A 24,526-nucleotide genomic window follows, 5' to 3' on the forward strand; every position below is an offset into this window, starting at 1 on the left:
CGACCCAAACCTATCAAAAGTTTGTGAATTTTTTATATCAGCGCCAAAGAATGTGAGTTTACGCTCTGCCAAATACAAATGACCATCAAAGCAGCATCAACATGTAAAACCCCTGCTGGCGTCTTGTCTCGCATGAGAATTAAAGGGTAGTCTTTTTCCTCTTCTCATCCAGCTCTGTGTTATTGCGGTGTGGGTAGTTCATGCAAATGACGACTCTAAACTTCCCTCCATGTTGCCTGCACCCTCAGCTCTCCTCTCACTCGCCGGCAAAAGTCCGCCGGTTGTTGCGTTTTTGTATGCATTGCTTATTTCTCGCCTCCAGTGTTTTCAGCAACACATTTTAGTTTACTGTTCAGCTGTAATACGAGACAGTTTGACATCAGACCACCACTGCTGGAGACCGGACGAGCTCAGCCCAACTATCACCCACCAGGGTGGGTTGTGGTCCAGTGTGGTGCAATGTATTATAGTTGTTGTATGTTTTCTACCTTCTAAACAAAAGTGAATACCACAGCCCCTTTTCTCTGTTTTCTCTGGTCATGTAGCAACAACTTCAAAAATGTTTGCCTTTTTCTTCCACATAGACACACCAGTTTTACGAAATGACCACCTTTGCAGCTGTAAAATGCCCCTCAATTCAAAGCAAAGTGTTCACATCACAGAACGAACATGAAGTTTGTCTTAACTTTTATTCGAGTTTCCTGCCGATCTTTTCCAGCATTATAGCATGAAGAGTTTGCAGACGCCTCCATGCAAACTGTCTCGAGATGCAGGCTTTAAGGGCATTTTGAAACGCCCAATCAAAGACATATTTTTCTATATTTCTACATGGAAATCTTTCTGCAAAGTGTAAAGGTCTCAGTGGCTGGATGAAGTTTTCTAATTGTGGTTAAACTGTGTGACTACATAATGTCACACAAATAAAATTATAATTCATCTCCACCAGGACTCTTTTCATTTAACAAACACTGACTTTTAAAATTCTGAAGGAAATGAACTAACGAACACATTTCCATTTATTCTTTCCTGCTGAAAATCCGACATCCCCGCTCTGTGCTCGCAGTGGGACTGGTTGCCATGACAGCTACTTCGGGCTCATTAAGCTCCGGGAGACAACAGAAACAAAACTCGGTGAGTTGTGAGAGGACTGCGATCATTTTCACACAGATATATGACTATGATTACACCTCTTATAAGCACATGTCACTAATAAAAACCTAAAGCCATAAAACGAACCAGCAGCAGCACCAGCAGCATTAGAGACGCAGGGAAAACTTCTCAGATCTAAAAAGGCATCTAACATGTCCAAAATAACCCTGAAAGGCAACAATTGCTGACAGATTCATGAATAAACATTATATATTTAGTGTAATCTCGTGTCTCTTATGAATCAGTGAAAGAAACGCACTGAACGCTGTTTCAAAGCACTGCAGCAGACTCACCTCTGGAGAACGACTGTGGAGATGTGAAAGAATGTATTTTCAGGTGCGTCCAAACATTTAGATTTAGTCATTTTTAATGCAGAAATGTTAAATATTATACCTTTAAATCTAATAATATAATGAATAATATCACAAAAGCAATGGACAGGTTCAAAGCAGTCCTGAATTTTGATTGGAGACCGAATCGATTCTTCACATCAACACCCAGAAATCCTTCCTGAAAGGCACTGATCCATTTTGAAGTTCAGATTCAGCTACAAAATGTACTTTTATTTTTAATTTGTGAATCAATTTTAGAGCTGAAAGCATCAGTCAATTACTGAATTATTCGATGATCAGAAAATTAATCTGCAACTATTTTGCTTATCAATTTATTGTGTAAGTAACCAACCAAAAATTCACTGGTTTCAGCCTCTTAAATGTGAATATTTGTTGGTTTTCTTTGTCTTTTTTGATAGTAAACTGAATATCTCTAGATTTTGGACTATTGGACAAGCAGTTTGAGTATCTCAGTTTGGGCTTAATGAAATTTTAAGGCATTTTCTCAGTATTTTCTGACCTTCTGACTAGCAATGAAGTGATTAATACAGAAAATAATCAGATCAAATGATAATGAAAATAGCTGTCCTACTTAAAAGTCAAATTTGGCAAGTTTTAGTGCAACAGATGCATAATATGAATCTGAATATATTTGCACGCTTTCTTTTGGATTAAAATGAATGAATCGATATTCTGCATGTGGAAATGCTTCATCACTGCTGATAGTAATAAACTGTTTAAGTAGCAGGTTTCAGCGTCTACCTCTATGGTGTAAGTCTGGTCATGCTTGACAGTCTCTCCGCTCCGCAGCGTCCTGGCGAAGGTAAACTCTGTGGTGGGTGGGTCTTTATTCCCTTCTTGGGATCCATCTCGTCCTCCACCTGAGCCCTCCTCTTCTCCCACAGACTGATCCGGCTCGACCTCCACCCTTCCCTGCGAATCCCCCTCCGAGTCCTCGGGTGACTTCTTTTTCTTCTTCTTCTTCTGTTTCTTCTGGGAGTCCGCGTGAGCTTTTCTCTGGCGGTACTCAGCCAACTGGCGAGGGAAGAAGGAAACAGGCAGCATTAACGATGGCAGTTAAATTCAAAAACACATTCGCAAACTAAATCCAAATCAGCGTCCTGTAGCGCGTTATTCTAATCTACATTTTTGATCGAGGCCTCCATTCAGATCTTTGTTTGTCTGACCCAAAAGCTCAGATCTGAGGGCAACAACCACCTGCTTTAGCCAAATTCACAACTTCATTAGTCTACAAAGCAGAGTTTTTATCTCTAAGAAAGGTAGAAAAACAAAAGATATGAAACCTACTCTGAGCCGACACAGTTTGGTGAAACTCAAACGGAACATTTTGTGCTCCAAAAAGGCGTTTTCCCCGGTCCGAGTGAGTCCTCCCTCCCTGGGTCCATATGACCCGACACATGCCTCTTGCTCTGCCAAGTCCTAATCCCGACTAAAAGGATTAGATTTTTAAACTATGTCAATGATCTGTCTGAACGGCCGCTCGTGTTATCTTAAATGTTACCCTTTGCTTCAACAACAACAGCGTTCTGATTGGCCAGTCTCAATCACATTCATAAACTGTCTCTCTGAAGAGAAACTAAAACTTTAACTAGCAAAATCCAAATGAAACGCATTACATTATATAGACAACACATAGTGATTATTTGGACAGCTTTTGGAATTGTGATGAGTCTAGATTTTGAGGGAATGGTCATTTTTCTATTTTATATTCACTGAAAAAAATGTAAAAATGATGATGATGATGTGAGTTTTGCTGCGGTCTGCACCAAACAGCCATGTTCCCTTACGTCTGAAGCCCCACAATGCTCCATTTAAAGCAGTAATTGTTAAGCCCTGGCTGAAGTCACACTCGTAGTACAAGTACATCTAATTCCCAAGTACTCGCACACTAACTCTCATTCTTTTAAAAAACATTTTTATACCAGAAACAGAAGCAGCAGAAGTACTTAACATGAATCATCATCAGGGAAATTATATTAATTACACAGCCTGGACAGTCGGTACCACTGGTATGCATTATGTATGAGCGAGCAGTGGCAGCAAATAGACGGCAGGGCAGACAGCCGGGCTACAGGTGTCACACCACAGCTGCTGCATGGACTGCCATAGACACAGACAGACTGTTACCAAGGATACCATGCTAATGCCTGCTCACCTGTCCTGGAAATGGCCATGAAACCCATGACAGAAATCCTCAGTCTAAATACACATTAACATACAGGCTTAGCACTGATGTTTGGCAAAGATGCTGGTGTGGAAATGGGTTTTTTTTTGTGCTTCTTCAGGGGCCACATGGTTCATACTTGATGAGACATGAGCAGGTAAACTGTCTGCTACATTTTCAGTGTGAGAAGTCGGTATGAATAAAAGCCTGTACTGCATCATGTGTCATGTTTTATTCAAGGTCAAGAGTAAACTTTCATGTTTCAACTCTTTCTGGATAAAATAACCAAATGAGAATGTGTGTTTTTGTTATCTACTGATTAAACACCTGACAAGAGAGGAGGCTTCAGTAAGAAATGACAAACACGTCAGAATCTGACATTTGAGAAGCGACAACGAGCTAACATTGGGCATTTTGTCTTCAAAAATTGCCCCACTCCTGTAGCAGCAATGCCTGAATAAAATGAAGCACTTTCCATCAGGTCTGGTTTGGCGATGCTGCGCAAAAGGTTAGAGGCCGACACGACAGAGCTATGAGTGGGCGTTGTGGTCGCCTCCCCCACCTACAACACACAGCGTAAAAGCTCAAAGGGCTTCTGATCTGTGCCTCTGCACATCCACACACACACACACCCCACCCCATGTCCAAAAATACACCCGTCTATCTGAGTTTCCTCCACAAGAGCTGCATCCATTAAACACCAGAGCGCGCAGAGCGAAGGTATGAATGAACGGCGCTCTTACAGGATGGAGAATCTGGTGACTGCAATTACAGAAAGGCTGTGGAAACAAACAGAACCTTTAATTCTGAGTCAATCAGAAACACTCTGGCAGCAGTGTGCGATACGCAGGGCGACTGCCAGCAGGAATCACCCCGAGTTTTGGAAAAGTCTTGAGTACCCCGGTCGTTCGTTGAGCTGCTTATCATCGCAGGCTGCCCTATTTGGCCGGGCTGAGCAGAGCATTGGCTGAGCATATGGAGAGCTGGAGCCTGCGTAACTGTATCACCATCTGGGAAAACAGAGACTACGTAGGTGTATCACCATCTGCTGTCTGAAAACATTTACGCAGGCATATTTTTTACACAGCCTTTTTTTTTTTAAATCCATGTCCAATAGTAGCTGACTAACAGCATCAACAACAGCTTCATCCAGTAAACTGTGTTTGATTTTTCCCAGCTGGTGAGATCCATTAAACTGCAATTACAATCTGGCCTTGCTGGAAAACGTGGAGCTGCACAGACATGGTTTTTTTGACAGGATGGAGCCAGGACGCTTTTGTTTATTTACTTACTTCATTTACTTATGTAACTGTGTGAAAACACAAAGCTGGATAAGTTTCAGTTAGAGGACATCACACAAACAGCTTGTTGTAGTGGGGTTTGATGATAGCACAGTTCATCTCATGAGATGATGTGACTTTGTCTCCCATAAGAGATTTTGATATAATGATTATTGAAGTGGGCGTATTCGCCATTGTGGGCTAAACTCAGACTTGATGAGCCGGATTGAAATTGTTGTTGTTTTTTGTCAGGCATTTAAACTTTCATTACCCTCTGATTATGTCATCCATGAACGGTCCATCAGTAGATTTTGTAGAACATAAATCAAACTGAAATATAATACCAATAACACAACTAGAAATGACCAAAAAGAATATTTTATCCATGTTTCCCTCTGTTTCCTCAGCCTTTCGCTAGAGGTCACCCCTGTAGATTGGCATTATGGCAATGTTTGCACCTCCAACTACAAAAATCAACACTTGACTTAAAATACTTGCAAAATGTCTCATTAAATGCGTAACAAAGTGGTTTTCTGTAGTTTCTTTGATGCCCGTGAGACACACTGCTAAAAATACTGAAGCAATACTGAATAAGGGGAAGCTTGCAGCCTCAAACGTCATGTGTCAATGAGACTGCCAGCAACATCGTGTTAGTCAACTCAAAGCTACTCGAGGGCACAAGTCCTGTGCTTTACACGCACGTTCAAGTTAGCAATCAGCAGCCCTGGCAACAAAACAAATGCAACTGAAGCGTCCCCAACTATCGCAGCAGGTGGAGCTTCCAGTGCAAAGCAGAGTCGCTTCATGGTTTTATTCTGATTCTCAGCACGTGTATATTGCCAGCGAACAGTGAAATTTGCTTCAGTTTAATCTGCAAACCAGCAAATCACCCTTGTTCGTCTCTCAAGCAATCCTCATTTTTCACGACCTTACATGCCTTTGCCTCGACAAATCAAAGCCGCGATTGAAGTCAAGCATCCTTAAAACCTCTACTGAGACTGAGGTGCTCATGCAACATCCTCCTCCTAATCACAGCTGCCACAGCCTCCCTGTGGGAGGAAACAACGGAGAGCAAACAACATGGAAATGTCTTTGGAAAGGGTTGTTATTTGAATGAGAAATGAGACGGAAAAACTCAGCTAAATACACAAGAGAGGACAAAATGCACAAAACCAATGCATTCCTCCAGACTCATAGAAGATCAACGACATCAGACTCTCTCTCTGATACCTGCTGGAAAGTTTAAAACTTGTCTCACATAGGTCTCTAACAGCACTGCATGGGCCTTACATGTTTCCATATTTAACTTATCCACTTCCATGCTCACGACCTTCAACAATATGCTGCACTTGCTGAAATACAGGGCATGTAGGTGCAACATCCTCGCTTTGAACGTGGCCTATAGCACGACTGATGCATGCCCTCACCCTTTTCCTCTCTGAAGTTTAATGTGCTGGACTCTCCACAGTCCTTGCACATCGAAAGTAGCATCTTGGGGGAGACAATCAGGACATAACAGGTTCAAAATGTTACTTGGCGCAAAAAATAGACTGGCATAAAAATGAAGCTGCAAAAGGCAGTCTGGTGTGTGCACATCCCAAGCGTTAAATCTTATGCAAACTATTGGCGCTAATAGCTTGTGATGAATGATCTATTTTGGATATGGATGCTAGTTCCTGTCCTAAAACAGTTTCTCTCATATTGCCAGTGAAACTCAAACAGACTCTTGCATGACATGTTATCTAAACATTAGTTGTCAGTTTTGATGTGCAACAGCAGCGTCAAATTATATCTACACTTTCCTGCTTCTACCATTGTTCTGCAAGAGGCTGACAGTCACGCTGTCGCCTCATGTTGTAAACATCAAAAGAGGATAAAGGGCTCCCTCCTGTCATGACAAAAGTTTGTAGAAATGCACAGAAAGATGGTTCAGTCATCATCCAGGTTGTAGCTAATTAAACCTGGACAGCTGTTAGACTATCACATTCAATTAGTCACCTGGCAATCCCTTCTCAAGCAGTACAGACATAACAAGAGCTTCAAAGGTATTCAGTGTTACATATTTAAAGATGTGGATGATAAAGACTGCAGCGTAAAAGTTATACTATGCAGTGTCAATTAAGTAAACCAATACACAGGATGAGCCATGGTGGTCAATGTCTTTCTTCACATAGAGCTGTGCAGGGCACATCCATGATTAGTCATCTAAAGGATTAACCATTCAGGCCTAAGCTAAGTAGATCAACTTGTACCTTTGCTGTCCTCAAAACCTCCAATGCTACCTGACAGTGACACTGACCTTTAGGCTATCTGAACCTGAAAACCCACCTGCAGCTTTCTGTGGATGCACTGTTGAAAGTCGCTGCACTTAGTTTGGAAAATGGTCTCTCTGATTTGAGCTAAATATATCTTAACTGCTATAAAAAGGCTCTAATATATGGCAATTTTGTTTGTAGATCATGACAACAAAGCAAAATTTCAGCACCACAATTACCTGTCAAAAGCTAAAAACAGCTATAAACAGGATCACAAGAGAAGAACAGCAAATCTGCGCCACTGTGCATCAGACATTCACTGTCCTGATGCCTCACTTTGCAGAATGACACCACGCTTTGCTCGGGCACAAAGTAAACACATCAACTCGTCAGTCAGCCCCATCAATCATAATGGAAGAAGCTGTTAAAGTTACTTAGATTGAATCAGTGACCAGTAGGTACATTGGAGAAGCAGACAGACAGATCAGCACACCATCCTCTATGAGAGATGTGTGCATCCCTTGGGCCAAATGAAAAACCACTGCAGTGTCCTCCCCCTGAGCCACAATAATTCTGAAAATGCTGAGATGGCAAATGGGCCGGTACATGTCATCCCCTGATGTTTCATTAAAGATTAATGCTCAACATAATGTGTGTGATGGACTAATAGACAGCAGGACTGATCTGCAGACAGAAAGATAAAGTACAAGAGAAAATGGAGCGTAAAAGAAGCCAACATCTCAACCTTTACTAACGTAACACTTCAGATAAAACATCTCTCTTCTACGATTCAGTTGCACAAGGCCACACAGGTAATTTACACGTGTTCTTATTGTGATTGGCACTATAAGGTGGCTTTACAGAGGCCTTGTTGAAGCATCTGCAGAGTCTGGGTTTCACTGGTAGTGAAAAAGTAATGATGACAGAATTTTAAGTCACAGACCTGCACCTGTAAAAGGAGTCCCATCGGAGTCTGTGAGTTTCTTTGCCCCAACACAAAATCTTTACACCATCTTGAGCTCGTCGTTGCCGTTTTCTGTGATTTTCAGCAGCAGAGAAATATTAAACTCAAAGCCTCGTCTTCCGTGTAACTGGAGAACAGCGTGCACCGCCTTGCACGAGCAACTCCATCATGCCGGTAATGCACTTGTCAATATGCTCCATTTTGCCAAGGAGAAAAGTGAGAGCAACACTACATCTGCAGCTAACGGCTCGGAAGAAAAGCCCGGCAACAATGGCCCAAAATTTACGCTTGCTCATTGTCTGGTGTGACTCAACAGTCACTTGCTTGGGATGGACGTCACATCACGCAGGCTATACAATAGACGATGAGCAGTTTCGCTTCACTCAGACATCAATATAGATGAATCACCCCGTCACTGTCACTGGGCTTCTGTGTAGTGACAGTTTCACACTGCTTCTGAACTATGGCCAAAATAAGCACAAGGTAGGCCAGACAGACACAGACTAATTAGCTATTTTCTGTGTAAATAGTCAAAAAAATGTCTTAGAGTTTGGAGTTTGAGAGAGCCGGCGGGTCATATCATCATCTAAACACTGCCCGTGGCTTTCTGATTGACTTCGACACATATCACCTTGGACTCAATCTGAGCTTACAAGATTCAGTCTGGAGGCTGTGAGGCTATTAGGACAAACAATAATGTCCTGGATATCCATGCTAACCATTATCAGTGTGCTATTCAGTGAAATATCTTGTGAAGTTTCTCCCCTTCATGTGAGAACATGGTGACATGGTGCAGCACAGAGGGGCCTTTTATATACCAAAATGCCAAAGCCAAAACCACAGAGATGGTCTTTCTCATGGCCTCTCCCACTGTGCGAACCTAAAAGCCAGAGCACCAGCTCCAGTATGAAACACAGTATATTAGGTGTTCCTCTGCAACGTCAGGACATGAAGTGTCTGGAGTGCAGTGCCGTTTCAAGTCTGCCTGAGAGAACTCATTCTTTACTCAACAACAACCCAGCGGGACAAAAACTGCAATTTTAAGAGTAATGAACAGTTATATGGTGAGAAATTATGTGTGACTACTGCTGATGAACAGCTATTTGTGACGTTTACGGCTGCAACTAACAATCACTTTCACTGTCGGTTAATCCGTCGATCATTTTCTCAATTAACCAATTTGTTGGTTTGTCCAGAAAATGCCAGAAATGATGAAAAATGGCGAAAAAAATCACTTTTTCCCAAAGCTCAAAAATGTTTTGTTTTGTCCACAATCTAAAATCATTCAGTTTACTACCAGAGAAGGCTAAAGAAAAAAGGAAATTTTCACAGTTGAAAAGCTGAAATAAGAGAATTTGATCACAAAAAATGACTCGAAACAATGAATTGATTATCAAAACAGTTGGCAACTGATTTAATAGTTCCCAACTACTCAATTAATCAACTGATTGTTGCTGCTCTACTGACTTTTGTGAGATGAGGCCATCAAGATTAAACACTAAATTCATGACACTGATTTCAAACCTTTCTTTTCTTTAATTCCTCTCTCTCTCTCTCGCCCTCCTCAGGGTGTGTTATCATCACACTGTACATTATCTACTTCATGCACAAAGTGGAGGTCAGCCAGTCACACTGAGTAGCATCAACTGATAATATGTAGTGTTGTTAAAATTTCCTTGCAGGCGCGTTATTGAAAGAATTCATACTGAAGATGTTTGGGTGGACAAACATTAATAACAAAGCTGGTGCAAGGTTATACAACGCCTCACCCGTCAAAACTGTTCAGACAGAGCAATAAACTAAAATAAACTAAATTAATGAAAATGACATGCATCAATCCAGTGCAACATTTTCCTTTGTGACAACATTGCTTTACAGCAGCTGCTGGCTGGTTGGTGGTGGTGGTGGGGGGGGGGGGGCTGTCCTGACCTAAATGCTGGTGGTGCTGCTGCTGCTTGATAAAGTCAATGTAGCACAAGTGTGGCATGTGGGGCAGTGTTTGCTCTCGCTCGTGGGGATATGTCCTGTAAATCCTGTTACACCAGCCTGTCAGCCTCACTTCAGGTGGCGTTTATAAGCCTTTGGTAACGATGCGACGGGTTGACTTTAGGGTAGATTAGGTTAACATTGCGTGCACACTCCAACACGCTACTTGGCGAAAAATAGGATGAAACAGTGGAGTAACGCTTGACATGCAGCATGACAAAGGAGTATGTGGCTAGCAGTAGTTATGCTAACACCCCGGCAAACCACCCCCCGGCTGTCAGAGCAGGGCGCATGTTTCCTGGGTCTGACAGCTGAGAGGGGGATACGGAGGGAGGGGGCGACCAAAAAACAGCTGACAGACCCAGCAGTGAGAAAACAAGTTGTCGACAGCATTAAGTTAATACTTTACAACAGTGATAGCATTGTTAGTGAGTTATGCTAACGTCAAAAACTGAGAATCCTACCTTTGCTTTGCCGGCCTCCAGCTTCTTTTGCCTCTCCTCGTCTTCCATCACCGCGGTCCCTGTGGCTAAAACAAGAGGAAAACTGCTTCATGCGAGATATGAGAGAGAAAAATCTAAAAACTAACGGTTAAATATCACCAGTGCGGCCTCTAATTCACTGCAGCTCACTTCAAATTGCATTTACTAGGTGCTGTCTCCTTGTAGACAGTCCGCCGCCATGTTTTCCACGTAAACATGAGACCCAACTATGATGACGTCGTGTAGGTGCCTTCACAGCCACGCCCCCTCGCATTCCACTCGTGTTGCCTTCATGAACTGTCAGAAATGTCGGCATTACTGTTTCAATGTTCATGTTCATCCAGTGTTAAGATCCACAACTACAACAATTATAAAAAAATAAATTAAAGTTAATTTGAACAGCTTTCTATACTTCAGCGTAGTTTAATCTGTAACAATTCAGAATATTTCAGAAGATCATCATATATTTTGAAAGCAAAATCTAATCTTATAAAGTGAGTACTAACTACTGCTGACAAATAAATGTAGTGGAGTGAAAAGTACATTGTTTCTCACTGGAGTAGAAGTATAGTGGCATCAGATGGAAGTACTGTACATGTATCTAAACATTTTATCTAAGTACAGTACATTAATAAATGCACATTACATTCTGCCACTGTAGCCTGATAAACAAACAATTGTCCACCATCTAGACCGTCTTAAACAAACCACTTGGTTCTGTTATTTCACCGTACTCATACCAATCCTTTCAGATCTTAATGCACTGCAGTCTCTAATAATAAAAGCAACATATCTGATTATTTTCATAATATCATTGATAAATTTCACTGCCTTGTATGCACTCTGAATTCCACTTAAAACGTCTGCTCTGTTTCTATGGTAACAGGAGGAAAGGTTGCCAGAGCCGTCCCAGCTGAGAGGTTTCTTTTTTAACACCAAATATTTTCATTTCAAAGCAGTAATTTTTTCCTCTAACAAAGCCTTCAGCCATCACATTTTACACCACCGCACTTGATTGGTCTGTTCCGGGCACATTTCAAACAGCAGTGGCTCACACTCCTTTGAAAGGGAAACATTTGAGCTTCCTTGGCTGAATGGGACAGCAGGTAACAAGAGCGACTGGCGTCAGTTTCTAGGACAGATGGAGGCGATAAAAGACAGGATGGCCAATATTTAGCGTGCAGGCTCCATGAGGAATAAATCTTTAGTCCACAAATAGTTTTTTTTATTTCATTAGAACAGGTCATTATGAGCTGAATGCTTGTCCTGTATCTGTCCTGCAGACATGTTCAGGATATAGCTTACAGAAGTGATAATCTATCCTGATAGTCAGACTGAATTGCCATTTGGAGTCATTTTGTTCACAAATTCATTCTTCTAGATGAATATCTGAACAAGCTGGAGATGTGGGCAGCGATTCAGTGGTCATGAAACAGTGATAACCACCAAGGTCGTTGCAGAATTTTAGAAATGCAGTTGATTTTGGCTATTTTCTGCCTCCTTTGTTGGATTCCTGTATAGTTTATATTGTTCATTTCATGTAAAGCTCAACACTGCACAAATAAATCAATTATTATACAATTAGAAGTAGTTACTATGTCATTGAGTTCAAATTCATCCATCATAACCCCCCCCTTTTTTCCCATAAAAACAAACAAATGAAAAATCACGAGTCTAAAAGATGTACAGCTTGTGTAATGTACTGTTTGTGTGTTTGTAGGATGTAAACTCAACCTCAGGCTGTTGAAAAAGGAAAACCTCCAAATTCACAGAAACAACATCATTCCTGTGCTCAGTTTAAGATATAACCCTGATTGGAACTAAAGGAAGGTTAATATAAAAACGCCTTTCAATTAAAGTTCACCTGTAACGCCACAGTTCTTTCACTGTCGACATGATTTGTATAAAATGACTTTTTATAGAAAGTGTGCAGATTCACTTAGGTTATTTAAGTGTGAGAGTTTCTCCTGCCTCTAGAAACATTGAAAACATACCAGCAGCAGCAGCAGCAGCAGCAGAGGGAGAGGACGTTCTGTGTCTTCGGCTGACGGGAGCTGAACAGCTTATAGTCTGGCAGATTTTGAATTCCACCCATCTTCTTTTGGACATTCTTACTAATTTGATCCCACCTGTGAGCACCCGCTGTCTGTGCGTCTACAGGAACCACAGAGCGTTGAAAGTTTCACCAGCTTCTAAATTATTGATTCACTGAAGGGGTACAGTGTCAGCAGTTACCCAAGCAACTTCCCCAAGTCGACCACAGTAAATGGATCAGGACAGAATTCCATTTAATATTAAAAACATAACAGTAGACATATTCATGCATGAAGAAAGACACAAATTCACTGAGCATTTCCAAGAGGTTCAGAGGGAGCAAGAAAAATGGGCACTCTGAAACTAAAATGTAATGGCAAAAATGAACAGAAAGAGAGATAATTATAGGTATAAGTAATGATTATTAAAAGAAAAAAAAATTTGATGCTTTTTCTGAGAGCACAGCTTACAGGTAGGAGAGATTTATCAGCGCACTTAAATAAATCCAATGCATTTTAAAACAACAGCCTGTAAATCCTACCTTCACTGAGATAAATGGGGAGCACAAAATGATAGACACACTTGTAAATACTCTACATATGAACACTTATCTAAAACAGTTTCACCAAAAAGGTAAAGATTAAAGAACAGATAAATCCAATATTGGTATGATATGATAGCACACTGCAGGGCTGTTGTATTGGGCCATTTAACTTTAGCTACGGTGTACCATGAAGGCACCATCGAGTGCAAAAGATGCAGCATACTGTATATGAATTGACGGAGCAAATGCAGCCACAGCCTTCTTTCTTGTGTCTCTCACTTTTTTCCTCTCATCCTTTGTCTTCCACTAAAAATGATTGAAACCGCCAGAAACATAAACATGACAGTTGCTCCATATTGCTTCATTATGCAAATACAGGCAAAAGGGCTTTGGACAAGCGTGAGTAAAGAGGAGCTGTGCGTGGTAATGCAAATAAACTGTGTCCTGTTGAAGACAGAGAAAAACTAAAACTGAAACTCTATCATGCAGGAAGCTGTTTTCACTACGACGCCACAGTCACTTCAGTCTTAGAGCAGCCGGGGTGAACGTTCATTTGCATAATGAAGATGTCACTGTGCTCCATTAAAATATTCATGAGTGGTGAGGCTCATCAGTAAAGAGGCACAATGGGTCAGTAGGTTTTCAGTGCTAAGCTGTGAGCCACACCACATGGCAAACGCTCTCTTGTACAGCACGGGCATACAAGAACATCAGCTGTATGTTTGACATGAATTAAGTATTAATGCCTGAAACACACGTCTATATATATATACCTATGAATGGACCCATTGCACTCTTTGTAAGAGACTGGATACTTGAATTTGAATTAATTCACATTGTACATTCTGAGCAAAATAGTGATGCAATTAACACAACAGTCTTTCTGGGGAGGTTTTATGACCTTAGAAGGAGTTCAAATAGCCTCAGATTGAATTTTGAAGGCTAATTCTGGAATCTTTTAGCCAAAAACAAATTATGGGCAAATATCACTAAATTAAATCAAATTTTAATGTGGGTATTCAGTATAATTTCATCAGAACTACAGTACATCCTGGCAGCATGGAGAGGGTCTTGAACCATTTATACCATCAATTATGGAGATAAAATGTACAGAAAATACAACTCCAGAATTAACTGAAATTTAAATTGAGGGGGAAATAATCACAACAATAACATATGTAATGGTTAGACAAAAAATGGGCTGGGAGAAATTTGGCCAAATTACCTCAATATATTGAAATTCCTGCTTACAGTTGGTTGGTAATTTTTGTGTGTTTACTTAATGGGAACTATAACATTAATTTGACCTGTGTAAAAAGTGCCCTATTAATCTAAACACCATCTTTCACTTTTGATTAAATCCTTAATTCATGGTCACTCTATTATCTTGTGCGATTATCCTCTGGTAGGTAGAAATTTTAAAATGCAAAACCTTTGCTTCCATCCAGTGGTTGAAAAAGAACAGGGACTCTATTGTAACTCCGAAACACTAGATGGCGCTCATTAGTAAGATTCGTCAATATCGAGGGGTTAGATAAATCTCGCGAGAGTTCTTCGAGGTTCACATTTCCGCTTTGATTTACACAGAGCGGTCTCAAATATCCAACTCATTAGCAAGTAGGTGGTCAACCGAGAGAAACCATATGTGTGGGGTATGCTTTTTTTTTTTTTTAATTTAATTCTACATGAAGACTTGTGGCACTGACACACTGATAATGAACTGTACGCGCTAAAAGCTCTAATAGTTTCATGTGGGACGAATAACATTCCCCAGCGAATGAAAATTGCAAGTAGTGATATGAGGTGAAACTCAGCGAGAGAGTTGACGTTCATGTCAGTCGTCCTGTGTATGATGAATAACTCTTAGTATGAAGTTAAACGCCTGTTTTCGACGGGTCCCGTGTCAGTTTTAACGTTACCTGTTTCTCACGTGGTTTACGTGCTCTTCAGCATTTCGCTTGACAACTGTCAAATGATGCTTCTTTATCTCTTAAACTATGAAGCACTTTTTACTCCATACATTCGCTATGTGAGTGTGTGAGTAAGTAAAATATAATGCATTTGGTAATATTTAACATAAGCTCCAACTCGACCACTTTCAACATTTACCTGCTGCAGACATGTTAGCTTATCAATAATAATAACTACATACAAGTACATGAAAAAGTACTTCTTTTTTTTTCATTTCACTTATGGGATTTATATAGTGTTGTATTGCTACCTTTAAGGATCTATAAAGGTAAAGCATCTGAGTGCATATTCCTCCGCTATTACAGACTGGTGCACTGTTTATGACTAAGGCTAACTCTCAAAAATCTTGTTTCTTTGACTAGATTTCTCTGTTCTTATTGAGCTAAATATGCCATGTTTGTTTTTCTTTTAGGCCCAATGACACTGACACAGAGTGCTACCGTGTAGCCTTCCTTATGAAGAATGGCAGCAGTATCTGGAGTGAGGGCTCTCTTGCGGCGATCAATAAATCAAGTACCCTTAACATCAACCTGCCTTCCCAAATGGGTTTGCAGTTCTGTTACTAAAGATAATCAGCCAAAGCTGCCAGTGAACTCGGAGAATGAATCTCTGCTCGAGAACCTGAATCTCATGGGCGTAGACGTGAAGATGGCGCGCCAGCGTCAGCCCGGGGTGCTTCGTAAAGTCTTCACTAATGAGCAAGGTCTTGCTCAGTTTCTGGAAAACAAGGGTGCCAGCCGCCAAGTAATCGCCAGCATCATATCCCGTTATCCCCGTGCTATCACCCGTTCAGTTGAACACTTGGATCAGCGTTGGGAGCTGTGGAGGAACATCTTCCAAACTGATGCAGAAATAGTGACCATCCTAAGTCGCTCACCTGAATCTTTCTTCCGTTCCAGTGATAATGGGAACCTGAAGAAGAACATCGCTTTTCTGGCCTCACTTGGACTGACCACCAAAGACCTCCATCGGCTGTTGACGACAGCGCCGCGCACTTTCTCCAACAGTTTCGAGCTCAACAGGCAGATGGTGGAGTTTCTGGAGGACGTCTGTGCTGAACTCGGCGGGAAGAATCCAGAGCAGTTTCCTAAAACTGTCATATCCAGAAACGCTTACATTCTCATCCGAAGCACAAAAAGAGTCAAGACAAACATTGAGATTCTGAGAGCTTCTCTTAAACTGAGTGATTCAGAGCTGCTTGCTTTCCTTCATGGCCCGGGGGCAAAAATTCTGGACCTTTCCAGTGAATATATGAAGAATAATTTTGGCAGTCTCCAGCAGAAGTTGAATTTATTTGGCTGTCAGAGAGCTGACCTAAAAAAGTTGATCATTAGCTATCCAATGGTTCTGTATGTTGGGCCAAACACGCTGAGCTCCAAACTAGACTGTCTTCTAAAAGGAGGAATAACAATGAAGCAGATACTGGAAAAGCCTAAGGTTTTAGACTACAGCACAGACAACATTACACGGCGACTAGAGGAGCTGAAGAGAGTGGGATATGACCTCCAGAAGAATGGCATCAATGTGCTGGACTCCAGCCAAAAGCGGTTTGATGCCAAGATAGAAAAACTTGCTGCCCCACCAGATGACTGAATGTCTGTATTATTATGATGTTACCTAATGTTTGATTCTGCTTGTACTGGAATGCTAACAATAATTTTATTATCCACCCATTTGCTGAATATGTTTCTTGATTAATCACATGAGGTCCCTTAAAAATTGTGAACAGTCACATTTTCCTATACCCCTGGCCTTAAAATTGCTTGCTTTGTCCAGCGGATGATCCAAAAACTGAAAGATATCTAAAATTTACTGTCACATAAGGCAACAGAACCAGCAATTCCTCACAACAGGCTGAAACTAGGACATTTTCGACATCTTGAGTCTTGAAATAAAAGTCTAATAAAGAAGTAATTACTGATGAGGGTTTTTTTTTTTTTTTTTAAGCAATATCGAAGATGGATTTTGGTGCCATTCCAAAGCTGAAACATGTTCTGTTCAATAAGCAGGGTTAATCTGGTTCCGTTGACCACAGAGCTCCATTAAATATATTTAATAGTTTTAATGTGAAGATCGTGGGAGACTCGCTGTATCCGGAACCAATATGTGTCTGCGAGTACACCACGGACCTTACTTTACTGCTGCACGGCCGTTTCCTCACGCTGTTGGGATTGTTGCTGTTCGTGTAATGGTATGAGACAGAACTATAGTCTAAGTTAACCGTTACCGTTTAGTTTTTACATGTGAAGACATTTTTAATCGCTATTAATTAGCGTTAAATGCGTCAGCAAGCCAGTAGCTGTTAGTGTCACCAGCCGTTACGTTAGCTGTTAGCTTGTTAGCAGGATTAGGAGTACTTAGTTGATTTCAGTAAAGTATGCAGCACTAACTGCGCTTTGGCAACCTCAACAACAACAGGTAAGTAACTCAGCCAATTTATAGTCAGTATAATCAGAGGCAACTTATTTGGAAGTTAAAGTCAACGTACGTTAAATAACGTTAAAGTACTGTAACGCAGTACTGATTTTCTTTTTGTGTGTAAAAGATGATCAGGACAAGAAAGTTGTCGGTGCCTCCTTTATTAAGTGGCAGTTAGCTGATTCAAAGTGGCCGGCTGTTGTATTGACATGTTTCAGAAAAGGATTGGGGTGAGCCTGTGAAGCTGTGATGGAAAAAGCGGCGGATGTAGCTGTGAAAGGTGAAGCTCTCATCAAACCAGAGTAAGTAACGAGCCAGCTGCTGAACACGTGACAAGTGTTGGTGCGTTTTGGTGGCAGAATCTAGATTCAGACAGATGATGTGTCTGAAAAGGTCAAACCTCCAGCAGCACTCCCAGTATGCAGAGCAACTTTATTGTCACACCAAAGCCTTTGGACTTTTTCCCGTCATGCATTTTGTAAGCAGGTGAAGTTGTGGCAGAAGTCTCTTCTCTACATCACTTATTGTCTATCAGCTCCCTGTTCGCCATGCCAGTCCATTGTGGTGTTCTGTCTCTGCAAACAACACACCAGACTCACATCTCGCAACCTGAATAGAGTAATCCAGCAGAGAAGCATGGACCCCTGCTGTCATAGCATTTCACACCACATGCTGCTTTTTGTGATGGAGCCAACAAAACTACACTGTCAGCAAATAGTTTAGCAGCTAGAGTGAATGCACTTGACTTCTGAAAAGAGTATGGACTTAGCTCTTGCTCCAATTTTGCGAGAAGTGGCTTGTCTGTATCAATAGTCCCAACTGCCATTTCACACAGTGGCTGTTACACACTGTCTTCAGTTAGTATTTTGTATGTCTGCTTGTTCCACCAGCAAGCCGACAGGATGGATTTTAATCTCTATTTTCTTGTTGTGTTTGCAGATTCCTTACAACCAAAGTAAAATTTCACGAGTTTGTAGACTCTGAGTGGCAGGGCCCGAAGGGAGAGAAGGCAAGTGAAAATGAGAAAGTTGAGGAGACGTCTGTTGAGGAACCCGACACTAAAAAGCTCAAGCTGGAGCCTGAGGAGAGCAATAAAGCAGGAAAACCAGACGGTAAAAGAAAACGGGGACAGAATAAGTCAAGGCCTCACGTAAAGCCTTTCACCTATGATGAGAAACGACTGTGCCTCTCAGTCATGCGGGTATGCAAATGCAACCAACCGTCCACAAATGTCACATGCACTGCTTTTTGATCGCTATGTCAGCTGATTGTTATTGCCCTGACTTTTCCCATATATGCAGGACAATAGGGAATGCCCCTTTGGAGACAAATGTCACTTTCATCACGACGTCGCAGAGTACTTGGCGACTAAGCCTGCTGACATCGGAGATAGCTGCTACCTCTATGACACATTTGGAAAGTGTACCTATGGCCTCTCCTGCCGCTTCGCCAAGGCGCACACGACACCTGACTTCAAAACCATGGAGAACGCCGAGCTAATTAAGGCCTACGAGGGCAGGAGTGTGTTGAAAAACACCCTGAGCAAAGACCTCCAGAACCGTCTGAGGAAGCATTCAGTGGCCTTCACAAAGTCAGCAGAATACCTCAAAACACTTTCAAACAACAAAGACAAAAGAGAACAGCAGGGGAATGGTAAGACCACTGAAGAGGTTTTTGAAAGCAAGGCGCTCGTACATGATCTAACAGCAGTGCACATTTTCTTCGGGAGTATTGTTAGCATTCTGCGGGTGTCTCCACTCCTTCTTAAGCTGTCAGTCGTAGTCTTATAATGAGTCCTTTAAGTGGTTTGAAATAATACCGACACTGACAGAAGTGCAGTAATCAATAGTGAAAAGAAGTGTCTCTGAAGTGAGGCGCAGATTGGAGCTTTCATTTAATCACTTCACCCAGGTGTAGTTAGATGGAGATTTGGTGGTATAACTCAGTCTTTTGATGTACCCAGGTGATGCTCGTGTAGCTGAATTACCTGCAGATCCAACAGAAGGGGAGCAGCTCGTGTCTACTGAAGCAGAAACACAGGTACAGCCACAGGCCAGCCCAGATAAACAGCCTCCAGTCAAGACTGTTGGCCCTCTGACTGATGTCGATGTCATCAAGTTGCGCCCATGTGAAAAGAAACAGGTACGTCTCAGACAACCATCTGTCCTCCAAAATTCTATATTTTTCAAAAGTAGTTTGGTTTAAATAAAACAAGGAATATCATGTAATCTATTTTCTCACTAAATAAATGTGCAGCTGAATAAAAGCCAACTGATACTGATGAATATTTAAGAGGGTATTTGCACAAATTCAGTCTCTTTCTTTGTCGTTTAAGGTGGACTTTCAAGACAAACTCTACCTTGCTCCTCTAACAACTGTGAGTACAACTAGACTGAATTGAATGCTGAACTTTGATGTGTTATTAATGTAGTTCTGTATGTTTAAGTGATGCCAAACAAGTTTATATAAAATGTCATGTCATATCATGTACCAAGTTGTATCAAGTGTTTAGTTTACCTTACCTCCCTCTCTTTCCTCAGTGTGGAAATCTGCCTTTCCGTCGTGTGTGCAAGCGCTTCGGAGCAGACATCACCTGTGGGGAGATGGCCATGTGCACCAACCTGCTGCAGGGGCAGCAGTCAGAGTGGGCCCTCCTGAAAAGGCACGAAAGTGAAGATGTTTTTGGCGTCCAGGTGATGTCCTCATAGAGCGCTGAGACTCTTCAGACCTCCTCAGAGTAGTTGAATGACTCTGTTTGTGTTGCTGTTACAAACATGGCTTGTGTCTCCAGGTGGAGGGCTGCTTCCCGGACACCATGACGAGGTGCGCCGAGCTCATCAACAACAACATCGACGTTGACTTTGTGGACATCAACTCTGGATGTCCCATTGACCTTGTCTACAAAAAGGCAAACCCTCTCTGTGGTTAAATTAGGACCCACTTTAAGCTTAAAATCAGCACTCTCTCTTATGTTTACTCTTGGTGACGAGCTGCACGGTGGCGCAAGCAGGTAGTGCGCGTGCCTTCGATTCCCGGGTCGGGCCTTTCTGTGTGAAGTTTGCATGCATGGGTTCTCCCCGGGTACTCCGGCTTCCTCCCACAGACCAAAAACATGCTCATTAGGTTAATTGGTGACTCTAAATTGCCCCTAGGTGTGAGTGTGAATGCTTGTGTGTATGTGCCCTGCGATCGGCTGGCGACCGGTCCAGGGTGTACCCCGCCTCTCGCCTGTTGACAGGGCGTTGAGATAGGCTCCGGCCCCCCCGCGACCCCGAAAGGGATAAGCGGCGTAGAAAATGGATGGATGGATCTCTTTGGTGACGTCACAGACAATAAAACCATGTTCTCCTGTGGTTCTTGACACAGAATCAATAAATAAGATGGATACGTGTGAAGGTCAATAAGGGAGGCCAGTTAAGTCTTTGTGTTTTATGATCGAGTGTATAAAGCACTGATACACCAATATGACACTCTGACAGATGGTGTTTGTTTGCATTGACTCTTCAGGGTGGAGGCTGCGGCTTGATGACGCGCACCAGAAAGTTTGAACAGATCATCAAGGGAATGAACTATGTAAGTGTGGATCTTCTTACCTTATGTAAAGCATTATATTATTTTCCAGTGAAGGCAGTCTTATAGGCTGTTTTAGATGAGTTTTTTGGCTGTTAGGGGGAAATTCAACAAGTATCCTTTGGCTTAGATTACATGTACAGTGAGTGTTCAAGGCTGAATGAAAGCACGACTTTTTCCTCCTGAAGGTTCTTGACGTTCCTTTGACTGTCAAGATCCGCACGGGTGTTCAGGAGAAGAGCAACGTAGCGCACAAGCTCATCCCAGAGATGAAGAAATGGGGCGTCTCAATGGTCACAGTAAGTCTTGTAGAAGAAGAGACTTTAAAAAATGTGAAAAGAGATAAAAAGAGAGAAAAGGCTTTTTGTATTTATTACTAGTCATAACACATATCTATGAAATATGAAAACAAAGGGAGTCAAATTTAAGATTTTCCAGGTTAAGAGCATTACACAAGAAGTCTTGGCTATGTAAAGCAGGGATTTTTGTTCCCAGTTTGCATTTTGTTTTGCTCTTAAATCCATGTCCTTGTCATATGATGATGTTTCATCTATGAGATTTATCTTTTTCCACGTGTTGTTTTCATCAGTCACGCGTGATCTGTTCCCCTCTCTTTTTGTCGGTGTCATCAAATGAAATGTGGCGTCAGCATGAAAGCGTAATGACACATCACTGACGCTGTTGTTTTCTTACAGTTGCATGGCCGATCCAGAGAGCAGCGCTACACTAAGTTAGCTGACTGGGACTATATCAAAACCTGCTCCAAGCTGGCCAGTCCCGTCCCACTTTTTGGTATGTGGATTTGTGGAGATTGCGGCTGCATATAGTGCAGAACAGGTCGCAGTGATACACAAATTATCCAAGACTAACCTCCTCTAATGTGGAAAAAACTCGATTTATACAATTTTGAACAATCATTTACAGCTGGTGATGAGATGAACTAAGGTGACCTGTGTTTATTCCACCAGGGAATGGAGACATTCTGTCCTATGAAGACGCCATGAAAGCCAGAGACACTGGAGTTTCTGGTATTATGATCGCAAGGTTGGTGCCACATTAGTGTTTACACACTGTGTAGTTAAGATAGAAACACTGAACAACCAACTGAATGTCAAGTTACCACATGGTTTACTCTGCAAATTTCTTTTGTGGTAAAGAATTAAATATTATTTTCATTTGTCAGTAAGCTTTATTTTGTAAACACCTTTCTTCTATGCTTCATTTGTTGTAATAAGTTGTGGCTCTGTTCAGCTACTGTAACCACGTTTCAGGCATGAATTTACCCTTTTGTAAGTACTACTCACTGTAAATTTCTTTAAAACTTGTACAGAAGTTTGGAAATTGTCAGACCTGTTAAGACTTTATGTGAATCTTCTGTGGTGCGTAATCAGCAGTTCATTTCTTGTACTTTCTTGCTTTTGCCACAGTCAAGGGGATAGTGCATCCACACAGTCCCAACCACAGCAATTACTCCAGCATTTTATGAGATGTGCTTGAATCATAATAGAATGAAATATTAAAACTTGCTTGTTTGACTTTAGTTATGGTTGGCTCTCCTCAGAGGCGCTCTCATTAAGCCCTGGATCTTCACTGAAATAAAGGAGAGCAGGCACTGGGACATCTCGTCCAGTGAGCGACTGGACATCCTCAGGGATTTCACCAACTTTGGTCTGGAGCACTGGGGCTCCGACACTCGAGGTGTGGAGAAGACCCGCACCTTCATGCTGGAGTGGCTCTCCTTCATGTGCAGGTAGGCAACAACATGAACGTTAATATATTGTATTTTTACTATGAACAAAACCGGCCCAAAGATTGAAACAGTATCTCTCTGGAAAAGAGAAATAAATCATTCATTTGGAGCCTAACAGTGTGCAGACCTTTCTTCTTTGTGCCAGCAGTCTTTTTTTGGACTCACATGCATATTTTTTCCTGGATGTGCGCACACCTGGTCCCTCTTCTACTATGAACGAGCCATATTCATTACCGTTTGTCATGTGATACAGAAACGGTTATACAGTAATTTAACAGGAGGCCCACAGTTAGTCATGGAGCTTGAGCATGTGGGGACATTTGATGCCTTTAAAATGTGTTTGATAGTAATAAAGTCAGCAAATATGAAAGATGAATTAAGTGACTACATAATATGTAGTGGCTCCAAATGACTGCAAGATGTACCTTTAATGTAAAATTATCTTAAATCCTGGATTTACAGAATATAAACCTGGTGCCTGAATTTGAATATATGGTGAAACTTTGTCCGTTCTTGTGGTAGAAAAGTAGACATAGCTAACAGCATTGTTTCATTTGCTCTGACATCTGTGGAAACACTGTCAGGGAAGATGGGACGCTCTTCTGTCATAGCTGCACTGAGTGAATTAGGCCATTTTCTCCCCAAAACAAAGAGAAGATCAATGATTATCTTTCACTTTTCCACTCCATCTTTGTCTGTCAGATATATTCCAGTGGGTCTGTTGGAGCGAGTGCCTCAGAAGATCAACGAGCGACCTCCGTACTACATGGGCAGAAACTACCTGGAGTCACTGATGGCCAGTCAGCACGTCGGGGACTGGATCAGGATCAGGTGAGCAGAAAACACCATCATTCAAACTGAAGCTACACCGAAACGAACTGTTAAATTGATATATTTACTCACTATAATCTCTTACTTCGTCCCCTCTCCAGTGAAATGCTACTTGGACCTGTACCGAAGAACTTCAACTTTTTGCCCAAACATAAAGCGAACGCCTACAAGTAAATTTCTCAAAGTTGTTTTTTTGTTTTGTTTTTAATTGGCTCTGGAGAGTAAGATTCAAGACAGGAAATCTATTGCATTTAAAACGATTAAGATTATTAAACAGTTTATTTGACCTGCGGTGCAGTAGGAGAATACATGGCTGTTTGTGTACTTGAAATATATGCAATAAATTCTTTTGCCACAGTAAGAAAATTTCTGTGTCTTTTTGTGTTTTTCTACTGGTTAAAGAGAAAAGTGTGATTTCTGATTTATCATTATGGAATAACTTTATAACTGACATAAAAATCCACTGATGCTCTGTGAAGTATCTACAAATGCTGTTTAGTTGAGTTTAGCTTTTCTTTTTGAAATTGGTATAAAAAAACATCCCAGACTTCAGTTTATGATGTAGAACTGTGAGATGAACCCTATCTGTATGAAGCTTGTAATATGGTTTTAACTACATTTGGAGATGGAGAATAGATGATGGCATATTGTATTTAATCTGTTTTAGTGTTTCTGTTAGCCTCATACTGCACATGAGGCTAAAAGCAGCGCCTGAAGGGAAACCCAGTGTTGAATAAAATGTGTAAACATGGTCAAAATTGCCATATTTTGATAA

General features: G+C 41.5%; 3 protein-coding genes across 5 annotated transcripts in view; 2 read left to right on the top strand and 1 right to left on the bottom strand.

The window, feature by feature from the left end:
* The window catches only part of akap9 (A kinase (PRKA) anchor protein 9), a 59,309-nt gene extending 48,472 nt beyond the window's left edge, over window positions 1-10,837 (bottom strand). Inside the window, exons 1-3 of one of the 2 annotated variants that reach the window (XM_070984129.1) lie at window positions 10,784-10,824; window positions 10,616-10,680; window positions 2,244-2,516 (exon numbers count right to left, since the gene is read on the bottom strand). In XM_070984129.1, coding sequence (XP_070840230.1) covers window positions 2,244-2,516; window positions 10,616-10,663 — 321 coding nt within the window. In that variant the 5' untranslated portion in view covers window positions 10,664-10,680; window positions 10,784-10,824. Of the gene's footprint in view, window positions 1-2,243; window positions 2,517-10,615 lie in introns of both variants that reach the window. The other variant, XM_070984128.1, reaches the window with a different exon arrangement.
* Window positions 10,838-14,787: 3,950 nt separating this feature from the next.
* The window catches only part of LOC139346301 (transcription termination factor 1, mitochondrial), a 51,648-nt gene continuing 41,909 nt past the window's right edge, over window positions 14,788-24,526 (top strand). The window contains exons 1-2 of one of the 2 annotated variants that reach the window (XM_070985310.1): window positions 14,788-14,863; window positions 15,595-17,093. In XM_070985310.1, the coding sequence (XP_070841411.1) occupies window positions 15,645-16,775 (1,131 nt within the window). In that variant the 5' untranslated portion in view covers window positions 14,788-14,863; window positions 15,595-15,644 and the 3' untranslated portion in view covers window positions 16,776-17,093. Of the gene's footprint in view, window positions 14,864-15,594; window positions 17,094-24,526 lie in introns of those variants that run through there. The other variant, XR_011603242.1, reaches the window with a different exon arrangement.
* On the top strand, window positions 17,315-24,110 carry dus3l (dihydrouridine synthase 3-like (S. cerevisiae)). Its single transcript, XM_070985440.1, has 15 exons — window positions 17,315-17,600; window positions 17,819-17,902; window positions 18,540-18,801; window positions 18,902-19,253; window positions 19,564-19,742; window positions 19,936-19,977; window positions 20,141-20,293; window positions 20,392-20,508; window positions 21,108-21,173; window positions 21,359-21,469; window positions 21,866-21,962; window positions 22,139-22,214; window positions 22,732-22,920; window positions 23,623-23,751; window positions 23,853-24,110. The coding sequence occupies exons 2-15, from the start codon at window positions 17,850-17,852 to the stop codon at window positions 23,923-23,925; spliced, it is 1,899 nt and encodes a 632-aa protein (XP_070841541.1). The 5' UTR covers window positions 17,315-17,600; window positions 17,819-17,849; the 3' UTR covers window positions 23,926-24,110.

This window comes from Chaetodon trifascialis, chromosome 17, assembly GCF_039877785.1.
Source record: "Chaetodon trifascialis isolate fChaTrf1 chromosome 17, fChaTrf1.hap1, whole genome shotgun sequence".
Classification (NCBI taxonomy): Eukaryota; Metazoa; Chordata; class Actinopteri; order Chaetodontiformes; family Chaetodontidae; genus Chaetodon; species Chaetodon trifascialis.